Here is a 19,786-nt window from a genome sequence, read left to right on the forward strand (position 1 = left end):
TAAAAGCTATCATCTTTTGTCAATAGGGTCCTGGAGGACGTGATGGAAATCCTGGTGCCAAAGGTCCTCCAGTAAGTGTCCCAGGCAGAGTGGTATATGCCACTGCATTTTCCTAAGTAACGTGCCTGTTGGCTCAAATCATTCAATGGTATCTTTCTGAGCACATGTTGGTTTTATCCAGGGTGCTGCTGGAATTCCTGGTGCTCCTGGCCTAAGTGGAGCTCGTGGTCCTCCTGGTCCTTCTGGTGTTAATGGAATCCCTGGACAAAGAGGTCCATCTGTAAGTCATCAGCATGCTATTTTTTTATGTCATGATTACATGAAAAACAGATTCAGTTATACACAAAATGTGCAATATCTTTTGACAGAAGGACAGGATTTGGGTAGAGTGAAATAATTCCCGGGTTTCAAATTTTTTCATCTTTTCAATATGTGGAGATTGTCAACCTTTTCTTCGTGTTATGCTAGTTTGAGAATCTAAAGCAAGGGATAACCAGGAGTTGCAAATATTAGACAGTAAGAAAATATTTTAAGAGAATGACATGCCGAGTAAGAATTTATAACATTTATAGCTGATCTTGGAGAGGAGGAGCAATATATATGTCTGCTCATTTATATATTGAAGCAATAAACGTGCAAACGTGGACCAGATATTGACCCTGAAACACCTCAATTTAATAAAGGAGATGACTTAGATCTAGAGATGGTCTTCAAGTAAGAGTGCTCCCTTGTGTATCTTCCTCCCTGTATCATTCAAAAGGGTCTTATGTTTCCTCCTATGTGGAGTATTCTGCTTCCAATCTTCTATCAGGAGAAATATTCCAGAATAGCATGGAGTAAAGGAATAAAATCAGAACAAGGATCCAGAGAGGAAGTAGGATTCTATCCAGGCCTCAGCAAGCTAGCTACAGACTTCAAAACCTGAATCTAGCAAAAGAGTTTCTATTTCTTTCACTAGCTAAAAATAATATAGGATGGTCTGCTATATTGGCAATATAGAACAACAACCAAAGAATGTTGCATGTTTTTTTTATCTTTAGATTATAAATACACATTGCTGTTACAGGCTATACATTCATTCTAATATCTGTCTCAAAACATCTTACATATTTGTACGGTTAGCCCAGGGGTAGGCAACCTTGGCTCTTTTATGACTCATGACTTCAACTCCCAGAATTCCTGAGCCAGCCATGCTGGCTCAGGAATTCTGGGAGTTGAAGTCCACAAGTCATAAAAGAGCCAAGGTTGCCTACCCCTGGATTAGCCTATCATCTTCATCCCCATACTGAGAAATCTATCAGTGCTTGCAGAAGAATTCACAGCATAACAGTATTGATGCATTTTCTCATTGTGCTCAAGATTCTTTGAATCCAATTCTAAATAAACTCTTGTCTTTGGTTGTAAGCAAGGTTCTAATCTACTACCAAGGTCTGTGCTTGATGAGACTGAACAAATCAGATTTGACAAGACAATTCATCAGTCTTGTGTTCTTTTTAGGGTGAACCTGGTAAAAATGGTGCAAAAGGAGAACCAGGAGCAAGAGGCGAACGGGTAAGTATTGGTTTATATAGCTGTAGAATATCTGGGTGGGACTGCCCTGCCCTTTTTACTAAAATAGAATAAACCTCAATTTGAAAAACTGCATTGTTCTGGTAAAAGTTTATCTGAAATGTCAATTAACTGTTTGATGCATTTTGTTGCAAGGGTGAAAATGGCACCCCTGGTGGTGCTGGTCCTCCTGGAGAAGAAGGCAAGGCAGGAGCACCTGGTCAACCTGGCACTAATGGTGTACCTGGAGCTGCAGGAGAAAGGGCAAGTATTCTACCCACTTGGTTTTAGACAGGAACACAAGGCAACTCATGATGGTCAACACTCCTTTCCCAGATACATTTGTGTCTAAAACAAATCAAAGCAGTGATATTATGCACTATTTGTGTGCATCAGTTGTGACTAAATTGCTAATGAAATCAATGGGATTAACTCAGAGGAATCAGAATTAAAAGCAGAATAATTATTGTCCCCCAGAAAAAAAGCAATGAGATTGTTAATGCTAATAGAGAAAACTCTCTTCATTATCATTATTATTTTCTTCCCCTACACTCTAGAAGCAAAATTTCAGTTTGTTAACAAGGGTATAATCTTCAGTTATTCTAGCCATTAGATCCCAGAATAATCATCCATAAGAACACAAATCAAAATATGCATTGGCTTCTCAACTTCATTAGCTTTGGAAATTCATCATGAGTTCTTTTCATTTTGGACTCCAAAATAAAAGTATCCGTGTTTGTATTTTTCAGGGTTCCCCAGGATTCCGCGGTCCTGCTGGTGCTAATGGAGCTCCAGGTGAAAAGGTGAAGAATATCAAAAACTTAGAGTTTTTGGTTTCTAAACAAATTTACTATTTTTTGCTCAGATCATAGTATGATTTGTTTCCCTCTTTCCTTCACACCCTTGTATGATCGTTTTGTCCCATGTCATTTAAGGGGCCACCTGGTGAGCGAGGTGGTCCAGGCAGTACCGGTCCAAGAGGAGTTCCTGGAGAACCAGGACGGGATGGCAGCCCTGGCCTGCCAGGAATGAGAGTAAGTAGAAATCTCCTGGGTGTAGAATACAATGAGACATTATTTGGAAAGATGCTACAAGAACAAAAGGCCAATACACTCCCTTATTAATGATCAGACACCATATTTCCAGATTGTAAATACTTGTTACATTTAATGGAAACATCTCAAAACCAGTTCTGAGATACAGTTATATCTAAAAGATATCTGGCTTTCTTCATAGTTAATAGTTCACTGTTCCCTTAAGAATGCAACTCTAGAAAGATTGAGGTATAGCTCTCAGAGAATTTGAGAGGCTGGGAAGGAAAGGGCATTAAATATAGGACCAGGCCATAGTCTTTTGAAATGGTTTTAATTTGAGTTAAATGTCAGTGCATAGTCAGTTGGTTTAATTAATAGCTCATTCATTATTTTTGGTAACAAAGGTCCCCATATACAGTATTTCTAAAAGGCAAAATCTTTTAAAGGATAGGATAAATTGTGAAGCCCTGCTATATAGATTTTTGAAGCTTGTAAAGAACTGTACCTCACTGCGGTAATGTAGTGAGAAAATGGTCATACCACTTCTTTCTTTTTGCTGTTGTAGGAAGAAAAAAAAAATCTAATGCCAGGAAGAACATATATAACCTAGCTTGGTCCTTTCTGTGCTAGATGTCCAGATTTATTTAATAATTTATTTATTTATTTTACTTGCTTAACTTTTTTTCCCATAAACTTAAGATGGCTAGAAATGGTCAGGAAAGCTTTTTTCTTCCATCATTGTGAACTTGATGCTTGAAAAAAAAAAACCTTATCTAAATAAAGTTTTTATTAATATTACAGTAAAGAAATAACTGTAATATTCCTGACTTACAGTAACTATCTTATTTATATTCCTACTTTATAGTATTAGCACCAGTTATTTCTGAGTGTATGGATGCCTTTCTTGATTTCTCTAATTAAAGTATCTGAAACTACTTTTTCCAACCAGTTCCCTTTATCCCCATTTTGTATTTTTAATTCCTAGTCACATAATAAAGTAGGGTTAGAAAAGCTATTGCTTTTAACATGCACTTATTACATAATAATTATTATTTTATTATTATTTTCTTTCTTAGGGCTTAACAGGAAGTCCAGGTGGTCCAGGAGCAGATGGAAAACCAGGCCCTTCTGTACGTCACTATATTCTGTTGTTTTTATCTGATGCTACTTTTGTTACTGTGCCTTGCCTTGATGTCACTTTACGACAGGGGTGTCAAACTGCCAGCCCACAGGCTAGATGCATCATGAGGAAACTGCACCCACCCCATTGCTGGCAATGGGGAAAAAGTTCCAATACGTCGTGTGTCGTCACGTGACGTTGCGAGTTTTACATGTCTGCTTTATGAGCATGAATTGAGTTGCTTACTTCATGTCTTGGGGAATTATTTACAAGCATTTCATTGACTATTTTATTTAATGGCTCTGAAAGCCTTTTTACATAATCCAACATCCAATATTACCAAAAGTGCATTAATTTCTGCTTCTGAAAAAAAAAATCAATTATATTTGAAGTGACCAAATACAATAGCATCCATCCATCCATCCATTTCTTCATTTGTTTCTTTGATATGCCGCACATTTGTGAAAAGGTCAATATAAAAACTTATTAAAATTAATAAATCTTAAATAAGAACTAAAAACCAAAGGGATGGATTGCAGGGGAGAAGGATTTTCTCTTTTACCCCATCAACCATCTCCAATGAAAAGTCCCTGCATCAGGGCATCAAACCTACTGGCAAATCCATGTTTTAAAGGGTGGGGGCAGATCTGATCTCCAGCAGCAGAATGTTTTACAGCAGGGGTGTGAAACTGAGAGCCCATGGGCCGGATGTGTCATGTGGAAGCTGCATCCACCCCAGCTTCAACAAGAGGAAAAAAGTCACGATACATCGCGACACATCACATGAGGCGGCGAGTTTGATACCCCTATTCTACAAGGCAGGGGTCACAATGAAAAAGTCTGTTCTCTTTGACCCCACAAGGACTGAAATTCCTTGACCGACAAGATCTGTATCAATTTCTTTCTGCTACACTGAATGGGACAGGGTCGATTCCATTGTTTAAACATGTTTATGAATATTTAATCTTAGTGATATTCCAGTGTTTTCTTATATTTCTTCCTCTCTTCACCTCTATGACTTTCAGGGATCACCAGGAGAATCAGGGCGGAGTGGTCCCCCAGGCCCAGCAGGTCCACGAGGTCAACCAGGTGTGATGGGCTTCCCTGGTCCAAAAGGCAATGAGGTTAGTATAACCTCATTGTTATCCAGACCACCCTTGGATCCAGGATGACATTGTTTTATTTCTCTTTGAGATGTCAACTCTTTGTTTATCCAAAGTAAACCTGAACAAGGAAATAAGCTCTGAAGAGTGTATGAAACTAATAAGAAAAATATCCAAACATGTTACTATCAGCAAGTTAAATTGAAGCTGCCTTTCAACTCTATAATTTTTGATGTATAATAATTGGTAAGATATTAAACTGCAATATTTTATATTTTTAGGGTTCACCAGGTAAAAATGGGGAAAGAGGATCTTCTGGACCACCTGGTGGACCGGTCAGTAAATAATTTATTTCACTCTTTCACATTTATACACCCACATATACGATTCTATTGACCTTGTAAACTAATCACTGTTCCATTATTTAACAGGGGCTACCTGGAAAGGATGGTGAATCAGGAGCACAGGGACCCCCAGGACCTGCTGTAAGTAATAGGAACATAAAAGTTATGTATTAATACTAACTTACTATATCTTACATTAATAAACTATATTACTAAAGAGTAATGGATGCAAGCAATGAATGATAATTTTGCATTAACGTATTACTCATTATATTGTTTACAGTGATGGGAAGAATTACATGAGCCCATTCTTTGATCACAGGATCTGTTATTGGAAAGCAATACTTTTCAAAGTACTGGGTTAGCCTAAATCCTTGAAAATTAGATTGAGTGGAATGGAGCACTGACTATTGTAACTCTACAATATTACATTAATTTGTGTTTTCTGTATTATGGTTTAATTAATATTGCATTGACTGGTGTGCCTTTAGGGCTTTTGAAAGTTTCCTATCCAGGAACAGAAACTTATTTCTGCTCAGGACAAATGAGCTAAGGAAGGGGTTATTGGTGGGATGGAAAACCATGAATGATGTTCTTCTTTTTCTAGGGAGGTCCTGGTGAAAGAGGAGAGCAAGGAGCAACAGGCCCACCCGGATTTCAGGTATGCTGATATTCTTCAATGTGTGCTTTCTAAATAATGCATTCAAACCGGAATCAAGAAATTGGTGAAGAAAAGTAGAAATTTAAGGTTGGCTGATTTCATCCACCAAATTATTTCATGTTTTATTATTTATTTATTTAACGTATATGATAGTTCACAATAAAAAGTGGTAACACTGAATGCTATAATCACAACGATGACATAAGTGATGTTAACGGCTTGACTACGATGTGCTATTTCAAATTTTGAATAAAACGTCAAGTATAATAAATCTCTATTTCTGATATTTTTAAATGCAATCTTTAAAGCAGGGAGGAATATGTATTAAACAATAATTGCATTTCCCCTAGGGTCTACCTGGTCCTTCAGGAGCTCCCGGAGAGAGTGGGAAACCAGGAGATCCAGTAAGTTGTCCTTTCATCTCTCCCAAATATGAGTAAAAAGGATAGGTAATGCAACTTAATGTGGAGAGCAATATAAATTATGATCCTAGAATTATGACCTTGTTCTGAAACATTCTTTCTTTTCCACAAAAACTAATCTCTATAACTTTACCCCAAAATTCAGCTTTAAAGAAAGTTCATTACTTATTATTTAGATGTAATTCCAGCTATTTTTACAATAAAGTCTTACAGAAATCAAAGATATATTTCCAAAGCTTTTCTGTCTCTCTCTCTCTCTCTCTCTCTCTCTCTCTCTCTCTCTCTCTCTCTCTCTCTCTCTCTCTCTCTCTCTCTCTCTCTTTTTTTTTTTTTTCTTCTCCTCCTTCAGAAGTGGCTATTATTTGAGCTAAACTCAGTGGAACTTATAATACATTGGAAGATAAATGTTGAGTCATTGACATCTCAGGTGGAATTTTTTGGCTGCAGCTTGAATATTAATGAAGATGTCACCCTTTAAAACATATAAATAATAATCAAATTGCTTTTGTTTCACAACAGGGCCCAAAAGGTGAAAATGGAGTTCCAGGACTTCCAGGAGGAAAGGTAAATTTGGTACTAATCTGGTCACATAAAAAAATGTGAACACAAAGAACTGAAACAAAACTAAATGGTTTTATTTCTATTAGGGTGAAAATGGCATCCCAGGTGAACGAGGCACACCGGGACCTGCAGGTCCCCCTGGAGCTAGAGGTGGTCCAGGCCCTGCTGGCCCTGAAGGTGGAAAAGTAAGTTGAAATTATAGCACTTTGTATATATCCTAAATCAGGGGTAGACAACCTTGGCTCTTTTATGACTTGTGGACTTCAACTCAGGAATTCTGGGAATTGAAGTCCACGAGTCATAAAAGAGCCAAGGTTGACTACCCCTGTCCTAAATTATGCTCCAGGTACTTTTTTTTCCAGGTGTCTTAATAATTGATTTGGAAACTATGATTTTAGGGCCCTGGTGGTCCAACTGGTCCTCCTGGTGGTATGGGGCCTCCAGGATTGCAAGGAATGCCAGGAGAGAGAGGAGCTTCTGGAAATCCTGGACCCAAGGGAGAAAAGGTATGTTCTTTTATATTTCCCTTAATAGCCAGATAATACCATCCAAAATTATGAAGAGCAGCTAAACTAAGACTTACTATCAAGCATTAGGAAGCTTAACTAAGTTGATCTAAACTTTTGAGATTTTTATTTTATTTATTTATTTATGAGACTTATATACCGCTTTAAGTGCGAGCACTCTCTAAGCGGTGTACACCAGTAAGCAATGTATATATATATATATATATATATATATATATATATATATATATATATATACATTGCCCCCAACAATCTGGGTCCCCATTTTACCTACCTCGGAAGGATGGAAGGCTGAGTCAACCTTGAGCCGGGAAGATTTGAATCACTGACCTGCTGAACACAGTCAGCTAAAGTGGCCTGCAGTACTGCACTCTAACTGCTGCGCCACCTCGGCTCATCATACTTATTTATAAAACCTGATGCCGGGCAATATGTATAAGTACTAAACTAGATCTCCAGGTTGCATAAAGTCCATCTCCTGTATGTTGAGAAGAGTAACTCCAACTGAAGTTACTGAATTAAGGGAAGAATGCTTAGAATAGGGCTAGCGAATAATTAGGTTCACATACTTCAGAAGTATAAGTTGTTAATACTTTAGTCTTTGTCCACTGAGTCAATGTCCTGCTTCATGTCTCCCTGATGATTGTATTTATTTAATGCTCTTTATTATATAATTTTAAATAAAGACTTAAACATTGCTTTTGGGGGGGGGGGTTGGGAAAAGCTTATCAACCTAACTGCATGGTACAACAGCTTGCTGTTGGTTAGCTTATTCGCAACGTATCTGCTCTTTTCTTTCATTTGGATAGGGAGAGCCTGGAGGCAGAGGAGGAGATGGTGTACCTGGTAAAGATGGATTACGAGTAAGTAGAATCTGCCATTTGTTTGCTTCGACTAATTAATAACAGAACCAAATTGGTTCCAGTAGAGCATATAGCTTTTTTAAGGTTTTGCATTTAATATGATAGCCTGGATATTTTTAGGCATGCCAAGGGCTTCTAATCCTGAGGAGAAGTTTAGAAAATGTAGTTGATTGATTGGTTGCATCTATTTCCAGATTATTTATAGCAATTCCTTCCTTATCTAACCAAGATTAAGGGAGAGGCACAACAAAACCCTTATCTCTAGAGATGCTTGAGTCTGAAAATTCAGTTTCTGCCTCAACTCTTGGTGAACATAGCCTTCCAAAAAGGCACATGTATTTTATAGTAATTTTCAGTAGCTCTTCTCTTAAAGGGTGCAATTTTGTAACTATTTTAATAAACATTTTTCTACAGCAATACAAATAAAATTAAAAATAATCTAGTTGACCTAACTTTTCTCAGATCTACCAAGATTCTTTGAAGAGGCAGATGGGTTTATGAATTCTCCAGGACTATCACTCGGATGAGAGTAGTTTCTTGACGAGAATACAGTGAACAGAATGAAAAGAAGTAGAATAAACCTATAGGCGAGCATGTAGAAAATGGATGGACTGAGCTACAGTGATGATGGATGTAACATTAAAAGAACTGAAGGACTAGGTTAGGGGCATATTTTCATAGGGAAAATCTAGCTATGTGATTGCTAAGAGCATTAAATTGACCGCACATATTCCAATCAATAACCAATCAATCATATACAAGTTTATTCTAAGGCTCTTTTAAAGTTTAGCTTTTCCTCATCTTTCAAAGAGCTAGAATTAGAGTTCCTGAAACATATGTGTGTCGGGGAGGGGGGGGGGAAATACAGAAATATTTGCTAACCAAAACAGATTTTGTTGTTATTTCATTGAATTTATGCAATGGCAAATTGATTAACACAGGTTAAAGAACATCATGAGGCTCTATATCTGGTTCATTTTAAAATTCTTACGAATGTTCTCTCTGCCTAGCAAGTTCAGCATAAGAGGAGACAGATTGGATTAGGAAGGCAAAACTGAAATAAGCAGAAATTTTCAGTGCAGGGAACAGTATTCTGAATGCTTTTGCATTGCAGTACTTGTTGATTGATGACCCCATGCTTCCACTGATTCTTACTTTTAACATTGTAGGGGCCTGTAGGATCCATTGGGCCACCTGGTCCATCTGGCCAACCTGGTGATAAGGTATACATTTCATTCATATTTTAATGTAAATTAAATTCATTTTGAAGAAAAAGATTCTGAAATAAAAGCTTTCTTTCTTTCTTTCTTTCTTTCTTTTCTAGGGAGAACCTGGACCTGCTGGACCCCATGGCCCATCAGGTCCCCGTGGTGGACCGGTAAGAAAATCTTTCAAATACACAATCTAATTATGTTTGTAGGTGTTTTGTCCTTTTCCTAAAAATTTTCATACAAAGGTTTTTTTTTTTAATTTGAATACATTAATCTTATTTGGTCTGCAGCATTCTGGAAGGTTATATTGCTTTCATGATAAGAGTAACATGCTAGAATACTCTTGTTCTTTTCAACTTATCTAGAAATTATATTTACATTTAAAACATTAATACACTTCATATTATAGATAATTTAGAGCAAATATCTATAATTAAGAATATTTATTCAGATCTCCAAAGTTGAATCTTCAGTTAACAGCATAAAATTTTTCATAACTAATATTAATTAGAAAACAAGAGTTTCAAGCTCTTACTCCCCTTCTTCCTAAGATTGTTTGGGATGATACACTGTCACTGTTCCATTAAAATCCTCAAAGAGGAAATGGACAAGTAAACACATAAATAAAAATAAGATAGAAAGTGAAAAGGGAAGTCATCAACAGGGGAATTAGGAGCAGGGATAGACTGCAAGCATCTGGCTTATATCCTAAGTCAGCGGCCTCCAGCCTTTCCGGGATGGTTTCATACACACACGCACATGCAGACTCACCCACCACTTCCACAGCCCGGTTCCAAATGGCCTGCTGCTCTTAGTTGCCAATTTTGCTTTCACAAGAATTAGAAAAGTCAAATGCAGCTTTCATTGGATTAGTAGAGGCTCACAGACCTGTACTGATCCTCTTTGATGCTGCCTGCAAAGCCAAATGGTGCAATGCATCTCTGGACCAGAATGGAGGTTCCAGCCACTGGGTTGAGATAGCTCTCTGAAGCACTCTGGAGGGAATTAGCAGTTCTTTACAAAGTCCCTGTATTCAAAAGTGCAGGAATCTCCCACTTCATCTGAAAAATTCACACAATAGCAAAGTGCTTTGAATAACTTTATGGTAAAGTTTTTGGTGGAAAAGTCAAAAAGAAGTATGTTAGAGATTGGCCAAGATATATAAAAATATGAATCCGGATTGTTGGAAATGCAAAAACAAAGAGGGAACATTTTATCACATGTGGTGGCAATGCCCCAAAGCAAAGATTTATTGGGAGCAGATAAGGAGATGGATACAGGAAATAACAAAAGAACGAATCAAACTTAAACCCGAATTATTCTTATTAGGTATAATTAACCCAAAGATGGAAAAACAACTTCAACGCATCATTGTACATATAATAACAGCGGCACGCATTGCATATGCACAATGCTGGAAAGGGGAAAAATACCAACAAATAATATAATTATTTACAAGATACTAGAATGCGCTGAGATGTACAAACTTACTCTGGAAATCAAAGACAAAGAAGCTACAGAATTTTATGATATATGGGACAAGTGTTACAACTAGTTAGAATTGAGGAATAAAAAAGTATGAGAAGTGATGTAAATAATTGTGAATAAATGTAAGAGATATAGGACACAGTACTGCTAAGGAAAAAATGTATTTTGTATTTTGTTTTTTGTAATGTGAAAAAGGAAAAATAATTTTTAAAAAAAGAAATACATATTATCATAAGCAAGGGAAGATAGCTGAGTGAGGCAAAGAATGGTGTTAGCAGAGTGAAATTACTTCCCTTGTAGGGTTAGTTATGCTTCTTCTATATTCCTTTGTCACCTGCAGGGTGATCGTGGAGAACATGGGCCACCTGGTCCTGCTGGCTTCCCTGGAGCTCCTGTAAGTATGAAGAAATTCTAGCATAAAGGCTGGGACAGATTTGTTCTACAGGTTTGAGATGAGATGAACTAAAGTAAATAAATAGCAGAGCAACTCATAGCAAATATTAACCAGCATGTTTAGTTTCCAAGGAAATCAGGAGAAAGAAAAGTGGAATGTCCCATATGTGGAAATGGTTGCCTGGATTAAGTTTTATCAGGCAGCTGATAAGATGCTGTCTTTTGTTCCAAGCCTGTTGGTCTATTAGTATTTCAGGAAGATTTGCCTTACTTCCACTTCTACTAAGTCTTAGTAAGTATCCTTAAATATTACGGTTTAACACTTGCAATAACTAATCTTTATACAGGGGCAAAATGGAGAGCCTGGTGGAAAAGGAGAGAGAGGTCTTCCTGGTGAACGAGGTGAATCTGGACCCCCAGGAATTGCAGGTCCATCAGGAGGTCCTGGTGCACAAGTAAGTCTGCTGTAACCTATATATTCTATGTATTCTCTACTGTTTTTGAAACTTGATTTATCCTGTATCTTTTGTAAGAGAAGCCATCTAATATATTGATTCCATTGAAATTCATATACTGATTGGTCTGTTCTTTTCTTTAGTATGATGATGCTAATTCTCATATCTTATCTAGGGTCCAGCTGGTTCAGCAGGACCAAAAGGAGAACGTGGGGGTCCAGGTCCTGCAGTAAGTATTGTTTTTTAAACTAGCCTATGTTTAGTAAACTGGTTGATTTTTGCATCCAAACTCTTAGGGCTTCTAAATGACACCATGGTCTAAACAACACTCTAATTTCTTTAAGAAGAAACATAATAAAGTAAAAAAAAATGTCCTTTTAATATGGTGTGTTCCAGTTCACCTGACATTGCAGTTCCAAAATGTTCTCAGCAGTCCAGCAGTGATCCATGGACTTACTACATTTCCATTTGAGCCAACTACATGTCCATACATTTGTTTTTTTTCCCCAGATAGCTACATAAAGGACAGATTTGTTTAGGCTAGAGCTAGGAAAAGCGCACTCTGACAGCTACTTGTAGCCTATCAGTTTTTCATGAGATCCATTATTTAGAGTCATGTTACAACAAGTACAAAACATGTAATTGCCTTTTAACCAAATTGTTAGCTGCAAACAGTCTACTTAAAGAGCCAGTTTGGTGTAGTGTAGGTACCTGGCTAGAGACTGGAAGTTCTAGCCCCACCATGGGCGCCAAGCAAACTAGGTAGCCTTGGGCCAGTCGCTCTCTCTCAGCCCAAGGAAAGAAGATAATGGGAAATCACTTCTGAAAAGCCTTGACAAGAAAACTGCAAGGACTAGGCAGTCATCAGGAGTCAAGACTGACCCAGACGCAAAAGATATATAAGTGGTGTATTTATTGTATGTGATAAAGGGTATACCAGTTTCCTGAATTTGATTTTTCCATCTCCTGTTGAGCAGTAGATCAGTGTTTCCCAAACTTGACAATTTTAAGGCATGTGGACTTCAACTTCCAGAATTCCACAGCCAGCATTGCTGGCTGTGGAATTCTGGGAGTTGAAGTCCTCATGCCTTAAAATTGTCAAGTTTGGGAAACACTGCAGTAGATGATAACTTGTTAATGTCATCTATACTCGTTTGTTTCAGGGTTCACCTGGCTTTCCTGGCTCTCGAGGCTTACCCGGTCCTCCTGGTAACAGCGTAAGGATTACTACAATTTTTAACACTTACTGCTCTTCTCTGCTTTCAGATTCTTTTCTCTGCTCCAGTATTGTAGCTGAAAATAAGCAGAGAAATCAAACTGTACAACAATTCCAATTGCATATTCAGTCACGGGGGCTGTGCTTCGATCACAGATGTTCCATTTACAAATTGAAAGACCTCTTAAGCATATCTCTGGTGGACAATACTTAACCCAGACTACTTCATGCCCATGATTGCTAACTGAAAGTCTTTCAAGGAATACCCCTTTTCCAAAATATATCTTCCCTTCTTTTCTAAAAAAAAAAAAAAAAAAAAGTAAGCAACAATGCTCCATCTTGAGTATGGTTTGTAGAAATGGAAAGCTAGAACAATCACATTGGAGTTTGAAGGATTTAGCTAGTCCAAGAGCAGGATCAATGGAGGAGTTGCAATGCAGTCATGGAATTGAATAAGGTCTCATGGAGATGCAACTCAGGCATCAACCATGGAAGCCAGTCTTTCTGCTTGTTCAATTCATGATGGCAAAAGCAGCAGTGCTGGCTACTCCTGCCCTACCCAAAGTAATAAGTGGGATAGGGGACTATGTTATGTTCTGTGGGCCGCAGGTCAGGTAACGCTGGCCATCACCGATGCAACTATAGCATCCTCATTTCCATCAGGGTGACTTTTTAGAAAAAGTGTAGTAAGCATGCAAACTGGGGGAAAAATCAATTTGGCCTACACCTATCAGATATTTCTTTTGGTCTTTGATCTTGAATTTCTTTGCTATATTTAAAAGCATGCAATTATGGATATGCTCATTTTTTATTGGTAGTGGATCTGAGGTACTTAAGAAGTTCAGTTGTTGTCCTTTATGCCTATATCATACATTCTCCATGTTCTGATGTCCTGGTAGTCTTAACTCAAGAACTGCCCCTTATTCCTCTCTCTCAAATATCACATTCTAGGGAGCGTCAGGACCACCTGGCAATGCCGGCCCACCAGGCAAAGATGGACATTCTGGCCCACCTGGTTCTACTGGCCCACCTGGTCCCCCAGGTGGTTCAGGTCCAAAAGGTGAGCCAGGTGCACCAGGAGAAAAGGGCACACCAGGAGCAAAAGGATCAGACGTAAGTACATTCTTTGAAAATTTGCATGTTTTTTTTAAAAAAAATAATATTTCAGAAATGATGACAGTATCTTCCTAAATACTTCAGCTCTGCAAATCCTGAACAGCATCACACCCAACTGTATTGCATTAGGCAAATGGTTAGGCAAACATTATAAATAAGTCCAGCAATTTAAAAAACCATCACATTAGATCATGTGTACAGAAAAAATGTTATCAATATCATATTTGCTTGTTAGATTTTCCAGGGTTGTATAGAAATTTGAAGTTGTTGTTCAGTTTCACACATCTCTGACTAAAGCACCTCTTTGAAGTCAAAAGCCAAATCAAACTCCCCTTTTCAAGGGCCAGATGAAAACAGTGCTCCCATTTCAGTCCTATTACTGAAGGGGATTTCTGCACATATCCCTGCTCCACCAGACTGAAATGGTCAGCAGAATCAGGTTGCCAGGCTTTGGTGCTGCTAAATGTCTTAATTTTCTGGATGGTGGCTCACCTTAAATTAGATAGCTGCAGGAGTTTGGATTGAAGCCATGCCTTGATGTGGCACAGAGCTGCTTCGCAGCTCTATTATAATGAAAGGATTATTTTTCTTTATTTGTTTCTAATATTCCTAACTTTAGTCAGATCCCATTTATGAGAACGAGACGACCTAAAATAACCCTGTATAAAGAAAGGATGGAATCCTTTATGCTCAAATTATCTTGAGCATATTGTCAGAATACCAGTCAAATGTAATTTGTATGATCAGGCCTGCCAAGTCTGTTCATACAGTGTATATGTAAAGAATGGTTTGAAAGTCTGAATGGAGTTAGAAAGCTATAATCCAATTCACAATAATAATAGCAATCATGTGACAATTGAAAACTGTGTGGATTGTGTAAGGGTTTGAGCTGATTTATAGAACATCTAAAAGGAAAGAGGGAAAATAATATTGCAAAAACCTCACCTATTCAAAAGAGGGCTGGAAGTAACTTATATTTTTCTTGATTTCTGTTTCTTTTTCTATTGTTTGCTGTTTCTTGCTCTTTTTTGTTTTGTTTTAGCTTTTTTTCTTTCTTTTTTCCTTTCAGTTTGTTATTTAATATATGGAAAATAATAATAATAATACAATAATTACATATGTGCATGTAGATATGGATATATTGATATATCTTCTCAAAATGTAGACCTCCAGCTTCATTCAAGCATGCCTCTTTGCTTTACACCCCCAACTCCACTGATATGCAGTTAATTATGGTCTTGATTGATCTCCCCCAGGGTATACCAGGTCCTGCAGGAAATACCGGCATACCTGGACAGCGTGGTATTGTTGGATTGCCAGGAACAAGGGGACCATCAGGCTCTCCCGGCCCGGCTGGTCCCAAGGTGAGTCCTGATCCAAAAGATTTCATGGAAGAAGTATTCAGCTGAAGGTCAGATTGTTTGGTTGGGGGCTTGAACTGGTATGTGCACGTGAGAGGGGGAGAAAATTGGGGGGCAGTATTTTTTTAATTGTTTTGCTGAGATACTTACCATCAGAGCAACAACACCTTCTGCTAATTTTGTTGCCATCATTATATCGGGGGGGGGGGGGAGAGAAATGCTGTTTTCCAAGGGGGGGGGGGAAATACCTCCTGGCAATGCTTGGAAAAATGGCCTTCATCTTTCGAAACTAAACCAGAAATTTTTTTCCCCATAATTCCACAGCATCATCTCCTACATTAATGTTCATTCATTCATGGATACTGCTGTGCCCCCCAAATTCATATTAATGTGCCACTACTTGTTAAAGCTCCAGAGAATCCTCTCTGTCCCCAGCTTGCTTCCTTGTATAATTAACCTAAGACACGGTTGCCTAATTGTGAGTAGGAAAGTATCAATAATTTTGGGAATTGATGGAATTTTGAGAGCTACATTTTGTCTGTATTATTATAAGGGGAAAAGTCTTTCATTTTCTATGATCCACTAAACAAAGGTACAATTTGAACACTATACCTGTAGGCATATATTACTTGTGGTTATCATTTATGTTAGCTGCTTTTTCAAAGGCTAGGCATGCATTTTACAAAATCTGAACATGTCCACACATAATCAGTTTCTTTCTTATTCCAATGTAGGGTGAAGATGGCAAACCAGGAAGTAATGGTAGTCCAGGGGAACGAGGATCTCCAGGGCCAGGAGGTTCTCCTGGACTTAGTGGGGCACCAGGAGAACCAGGCAGAGATGTAATCATATTTTTAATTTAATTGTATTCCTGTGATAGATGCTTGAAGCAAATAGAACGGTCAAATGATGTAACTCCCAAAATGAGAAAAATGGACCTCATGCAGATATTTTGTCCAGACATGTAATCTAATCCAGTGGTTCTTAACCTTTTTGAATGAATCGCCCCCCTTGAGCCAATGAGGAAGTTGTCATCGCCCCCCTCCCCCAACATAACCGCTCAATCACAACATAGGAAATAATTCTTCAGTTTACGCAAACACTTTTTTTGTTTTCTTTAAAATTGTCATCAGGACAATTTTAAATAATTGTCATCAGGACAATGCAAATAATTTATTTCCAGTCTTTTCCCCATATCTCCCATATTCTGACCAACGGTGCGCCACTGTATGGGTAGAGGCTGCTGCGCAACGCGCATGAAGATAAGCGACACATATTCACATATATACAGTGTTCTGTACTGAAGCTAGCTGGAGGAACATTTGAAAACACAATTCAATCCACTAATAGCAAGCGATCTGATGTTTTTGTATGACAGATATACAGTGATTCACTGTACGAAAAAGTCTCAAAAGTGTCCCCAAAACTTCTTGCTCCATTGCCCCCTTTTTGTTCCTTCGCCCCCCTAAAAAACGAAATTGCCCCTGGGGAGGTGATATCACCCAGGTTAAGAACTACTGATCTAATCAACTTAACATAGTGTGAAAGTGAAAGCGGTTTACACAAGGAACTACACCACTTAATTTCCATATCCTCGATTATCATACATAAGAACTAAATCCCGCATGATTTGAGGATGAAATTTGCAGAAGGTTTGAGAAAGCTGGTAGGTCTTTTCCTGGTGGAGATATGCACTGGTCAAGATGATCCATTACTAAGCTGATTATGTGTAAATGATTGCCTTGAAAAACATTTTTTGAGTTAATATTATTCTATTTGCAATACACTGTATCTGTTTGACCTTTTATATATACAATCATCACTTGATACTGCCTTAAACTAGAAGATTGTAGGTGAACCAACAGTCTTATAAATGCAATAGCCACATGATTGACAAGCTCTTTGCAACACTGCTAAGGTTAAGGGATCAATATTGTGAGAAGAAAATCTACTCCTGAGTTAATACTTCTTAAAAGTTTTGTTTTTTTTCTTCCTATTCCTTTGCCCACCTCCCCCCCCCCAAATCTAAATACTTATTATTCTGTATTTGTAAGGGTAATCCTGGATCAGATGGGCTCCCAGGTCGTGATGGATCCCCAGGACCAAAGGTGAGATTCAATGATATTATCATTTGATTGTGGTTGTGTCTGCTGAATCTTTATATATCTTTTTTATATATCTGTGCATTTATTTAATATTTCATGTAATAAAGCTTCATTTTCTTTTAATTTCAGGGTGATCGTGGTGAAAATGGTCCTGCTGGTGTACCTGGATCTCCAGGTCATATGGGGCCCCCAGGTAATGCTGGTGCGCCTGGAAAAACTGGTGAAAGAGGACATTCGGTAAGGATGAAAGTTATGCTGAATCCTACATTTTTTTACCTGTGCAGTAGTACATTAGCAAAAAGTTAAGAATAAGCCACTTATTATTCAGTTTCAACCAATGCTACACTTTTTATGTTGCAAAAGCCCAAGAGAAATTTAATATATTAATACTCTAGAGATGGAATTCTCTTTGAAAGAACCCGATCAAAGGTGGTATACGTCCTGTAGATTCTACAACAGCTGCAAACATCTGGGATTTGATAGTGGGAGGGGAGATCTGATTGAGCCCTGCAATCAGGGATTTTCAAAGGTTTTTAAATCAGTTAAATAATTAAGATACTCCATTTATTTTGAATTCTGTTTCCATACTAGTCCAGGGATGGGAAATATGTGATCCTCCTAATGTTGTTGAACTGCAGTTCCCAACATCCTTGCCATTGGTCATGTTGGCTTCAGTAAGCCATTCGATAAACTAGATCACAACCTACTGCTTGACAAGATAGAAAAATGTGGGTTAGCCAGCATCACTACCAGATGGATTTGTAACTGGCTGACCAATTGCACTCAATGTGTAGTCCTTAATGGAACTGTATCTACATGGAGGTTTTAGGCCCAGCACTCTTCAATATCTTCATCAATGATTTAGACAAGGGGATAGAAGGGGAACTCATCAAATTTATAGACAACACCAAACTGGCAGGAATACCCAATAGTCCAGAAGTTAGGCTCAAGATACAGAAGGATCTTGACAAACTTGAACACTGGGCCCTATCTAACAAATTATTAAATTTAATGGTTAGAAAAATAAAGTTCTATATTTAGGCAAGATATATATATATATATATATAGAATAGGTGGTACCTGGCTCAATAGTAGTAACTGTGAGACTGATCTTGGACTCCTAGTGGGCAATTGCTTAAATATGAGCCACCAGTGTGCTGCAGCTACCAATAAAGGCAACATAGTCTTAGACTGCATCAAGAGAGGTATAGAATCAAAATCATATGAAGTGTTAATATCACTTTATAATGCATTGGTAAGGCCACTCTTCAAATATTGCATCCAGTTTTAGTTACCAAAATATAAAAAAGATGTTGAGATTCTAGAAAGAGTTCAGAGAAGAGCAATAAAGATGATTAGGGGACTGGAGGCTAGAATATACAAGAACGGTTGCAGGATTTGTGTATATCTATTTTAATAAAAAGAAGGACTAGGGGTGATATGATAGCAGTGCTCCAATATCTGAGGAATGCAACAAACAGGAAGGGCGTCAACCTATTCTCCAAAGCACCTGAAGGCAGGACAAGAAGCAATGGATAGAAACTGATCAAGGAGAGAAGCAACCTAGAACTAAGGAGAAATTTCCTGACAGTCAGAACAATTTATCAGTAGAACAACTTAACTTCCAGAAGTTTTGGAAGTTTTTAAAAAGAGATTGGACAACCATTTGTCTGAAATGGTATAGGACTTCCTGCCTGAGCAGGGGGTTGGACTAGAAGACCTCCAAGAGCCCTTCCAATTTTGTTATTCTGTTTCATGGCAGATAAGCAGCATGGAGTTTTAAACTGGTCAGGATTCAAGGCAGCATATTTGGAGAACCGCCTGTTTCCCTATTCTTACTTACTTTTAAGTTTGCAGAACAAGATTTCTTTTATCTAATAATTGGAAAGTAGCTTCTTAAACCATTTCCAGTCAGAAAGGTCAAAATGGTCTGAGTGCTTTTGTGAAAAGTTGAGGGATTTCAATTATTACGGAAGGCCAACTTTCAGGTAATAATTGTATATTTATATGCAGTAGTATATTTGGGATCCTCATGGCAATTATTCATTTTATTGTGTCACAATGTATCTCTCTATTGGTACGGAATTATGCATGCCATTTTAATTTACATTTGTTTTTGTTTTCGTGTTAGGGTCCTTCTGGTCCTGCTGGTCCAGCTGGTCCAGCCGGTGCTCGTGGTGCTCCTGTAAGTCCTCGCTTCAGAATATCATTTCATTGTATGCTTCAGCTAGTTTTCTTTCATCTGAGATGCATTTTTA

General features: G+C 38.0%; 1 protein-coding gene across 1 annotated transcript in view; it reads left to right on the forward strand.

Annotated features, from left to right (window-relative positions):
• Positions 1-19,786, forward strand: part of COL3A1 (collagen type III alpha 1 chain) — a 73,284-nt gene that overhangs the window by 46,722 nt on the left and 6,776 nt on the right. Inside the window, exons 17-44 of the mRNA XM_039363711.1 lie at positions 27-71; positions 182-280; positions 1,498-1,551; positions 1,705-1,812; positions 2,298-2,351; positions 2,484-2,582; positions 3,659-3,712; positions 4,728-4,826; positions 5,087-5,140; positions 5,237-5,290; positions 5,757-5,810; positions 6,161-6,214; positions 6,752-6,796; positions 6,880-6,978; positions 7,192-7,299; positions 8,130-8,183; positions 9,353-9,406; positions 9,508-9,561; positions 11,223-11,276; positions 11,623-11,730; positions 11,906-11,959; positions 12,894-12,947; positions 13,898-14,059; positions 15,319-15,426; positions 16,158-16,265; positions 17,478-17,531; positions 17,658-17,765; positions 19,660-19,713. Of these exons, the coding sequence (XP_039219645.1) occupies positions 27-71; positions 182-280; positions 1,498-1,551; positions 1,705-1,812; positions 2,298-2,351; positions 2,484-2,582; positions 3,659-3,712; positions 4,728-4,826; positions 5,087-5,140; positions 5,237-5,290; positions 5,757-5,810; positions 6,161-6,214; positions 6,752-6,796; positions 6,880-6,978; positions 7,192-7,299; positions 8,130-8,183; positions 9,353-9,406; positions 9,508-9,561; positions 11,223-11,276; positions 11,623-11,730; positions 11,906-11,959; positions 12,894-12,947; positions 13,898-14,059; positions 15,319-15,426; positions 16,158-16,265; positions 17,478-17,531; positions 17,658-17,765; positions 19,660-19,713 (2,106 nt within the window). The remainder of the gene's footprint in view (positions 1-26; positions 72-181; positions 281-1,497; positions 1,552-1,704; positions 1,813-2,297; positions 2,352-2,483; positions 2,583-3,658; positions 3,713-4,727; positions 4,827-5,086; positions 5,141-5,236; positions 5,291-5,756; positions 5,811-6,160; positions 6,215-6,751; positions 6,797-6,879; positions 6,979-7,191; positions 7,300-8,129; positions 8,184-9,352; positions 9,407-9,507; positions 9,562-11,222; positions 11,277-11,622; positions 11,731-11,905; positions 11,960-12,893; positions 12,948-13,897; positions 14,060-15,318; positions 15,427-16,157; positions 16,266-17,477; positions 17,532-17,657; positions 17,766-19,659; positions 19,714-19,786) is intronic.

The sequence above is a fragment of the Crotalus tigris genome, unplaced genomic scaffold (genome assembly GCF_016545835.1).
Source record: "Crotalus tigris isolate CLP2741 ecotype Arizona unplaced genomic scaffold, ASM1654583v1 scf7180000019570.252052, whole genome shotgun sequence".
NCBI classification, from domain to species: domain Eukaryota; kingdom Metazoa; phylum Chordata; class Lepidosauria; order Squamata; family Viperidae; genus Crotalus; species Crotalus tigris.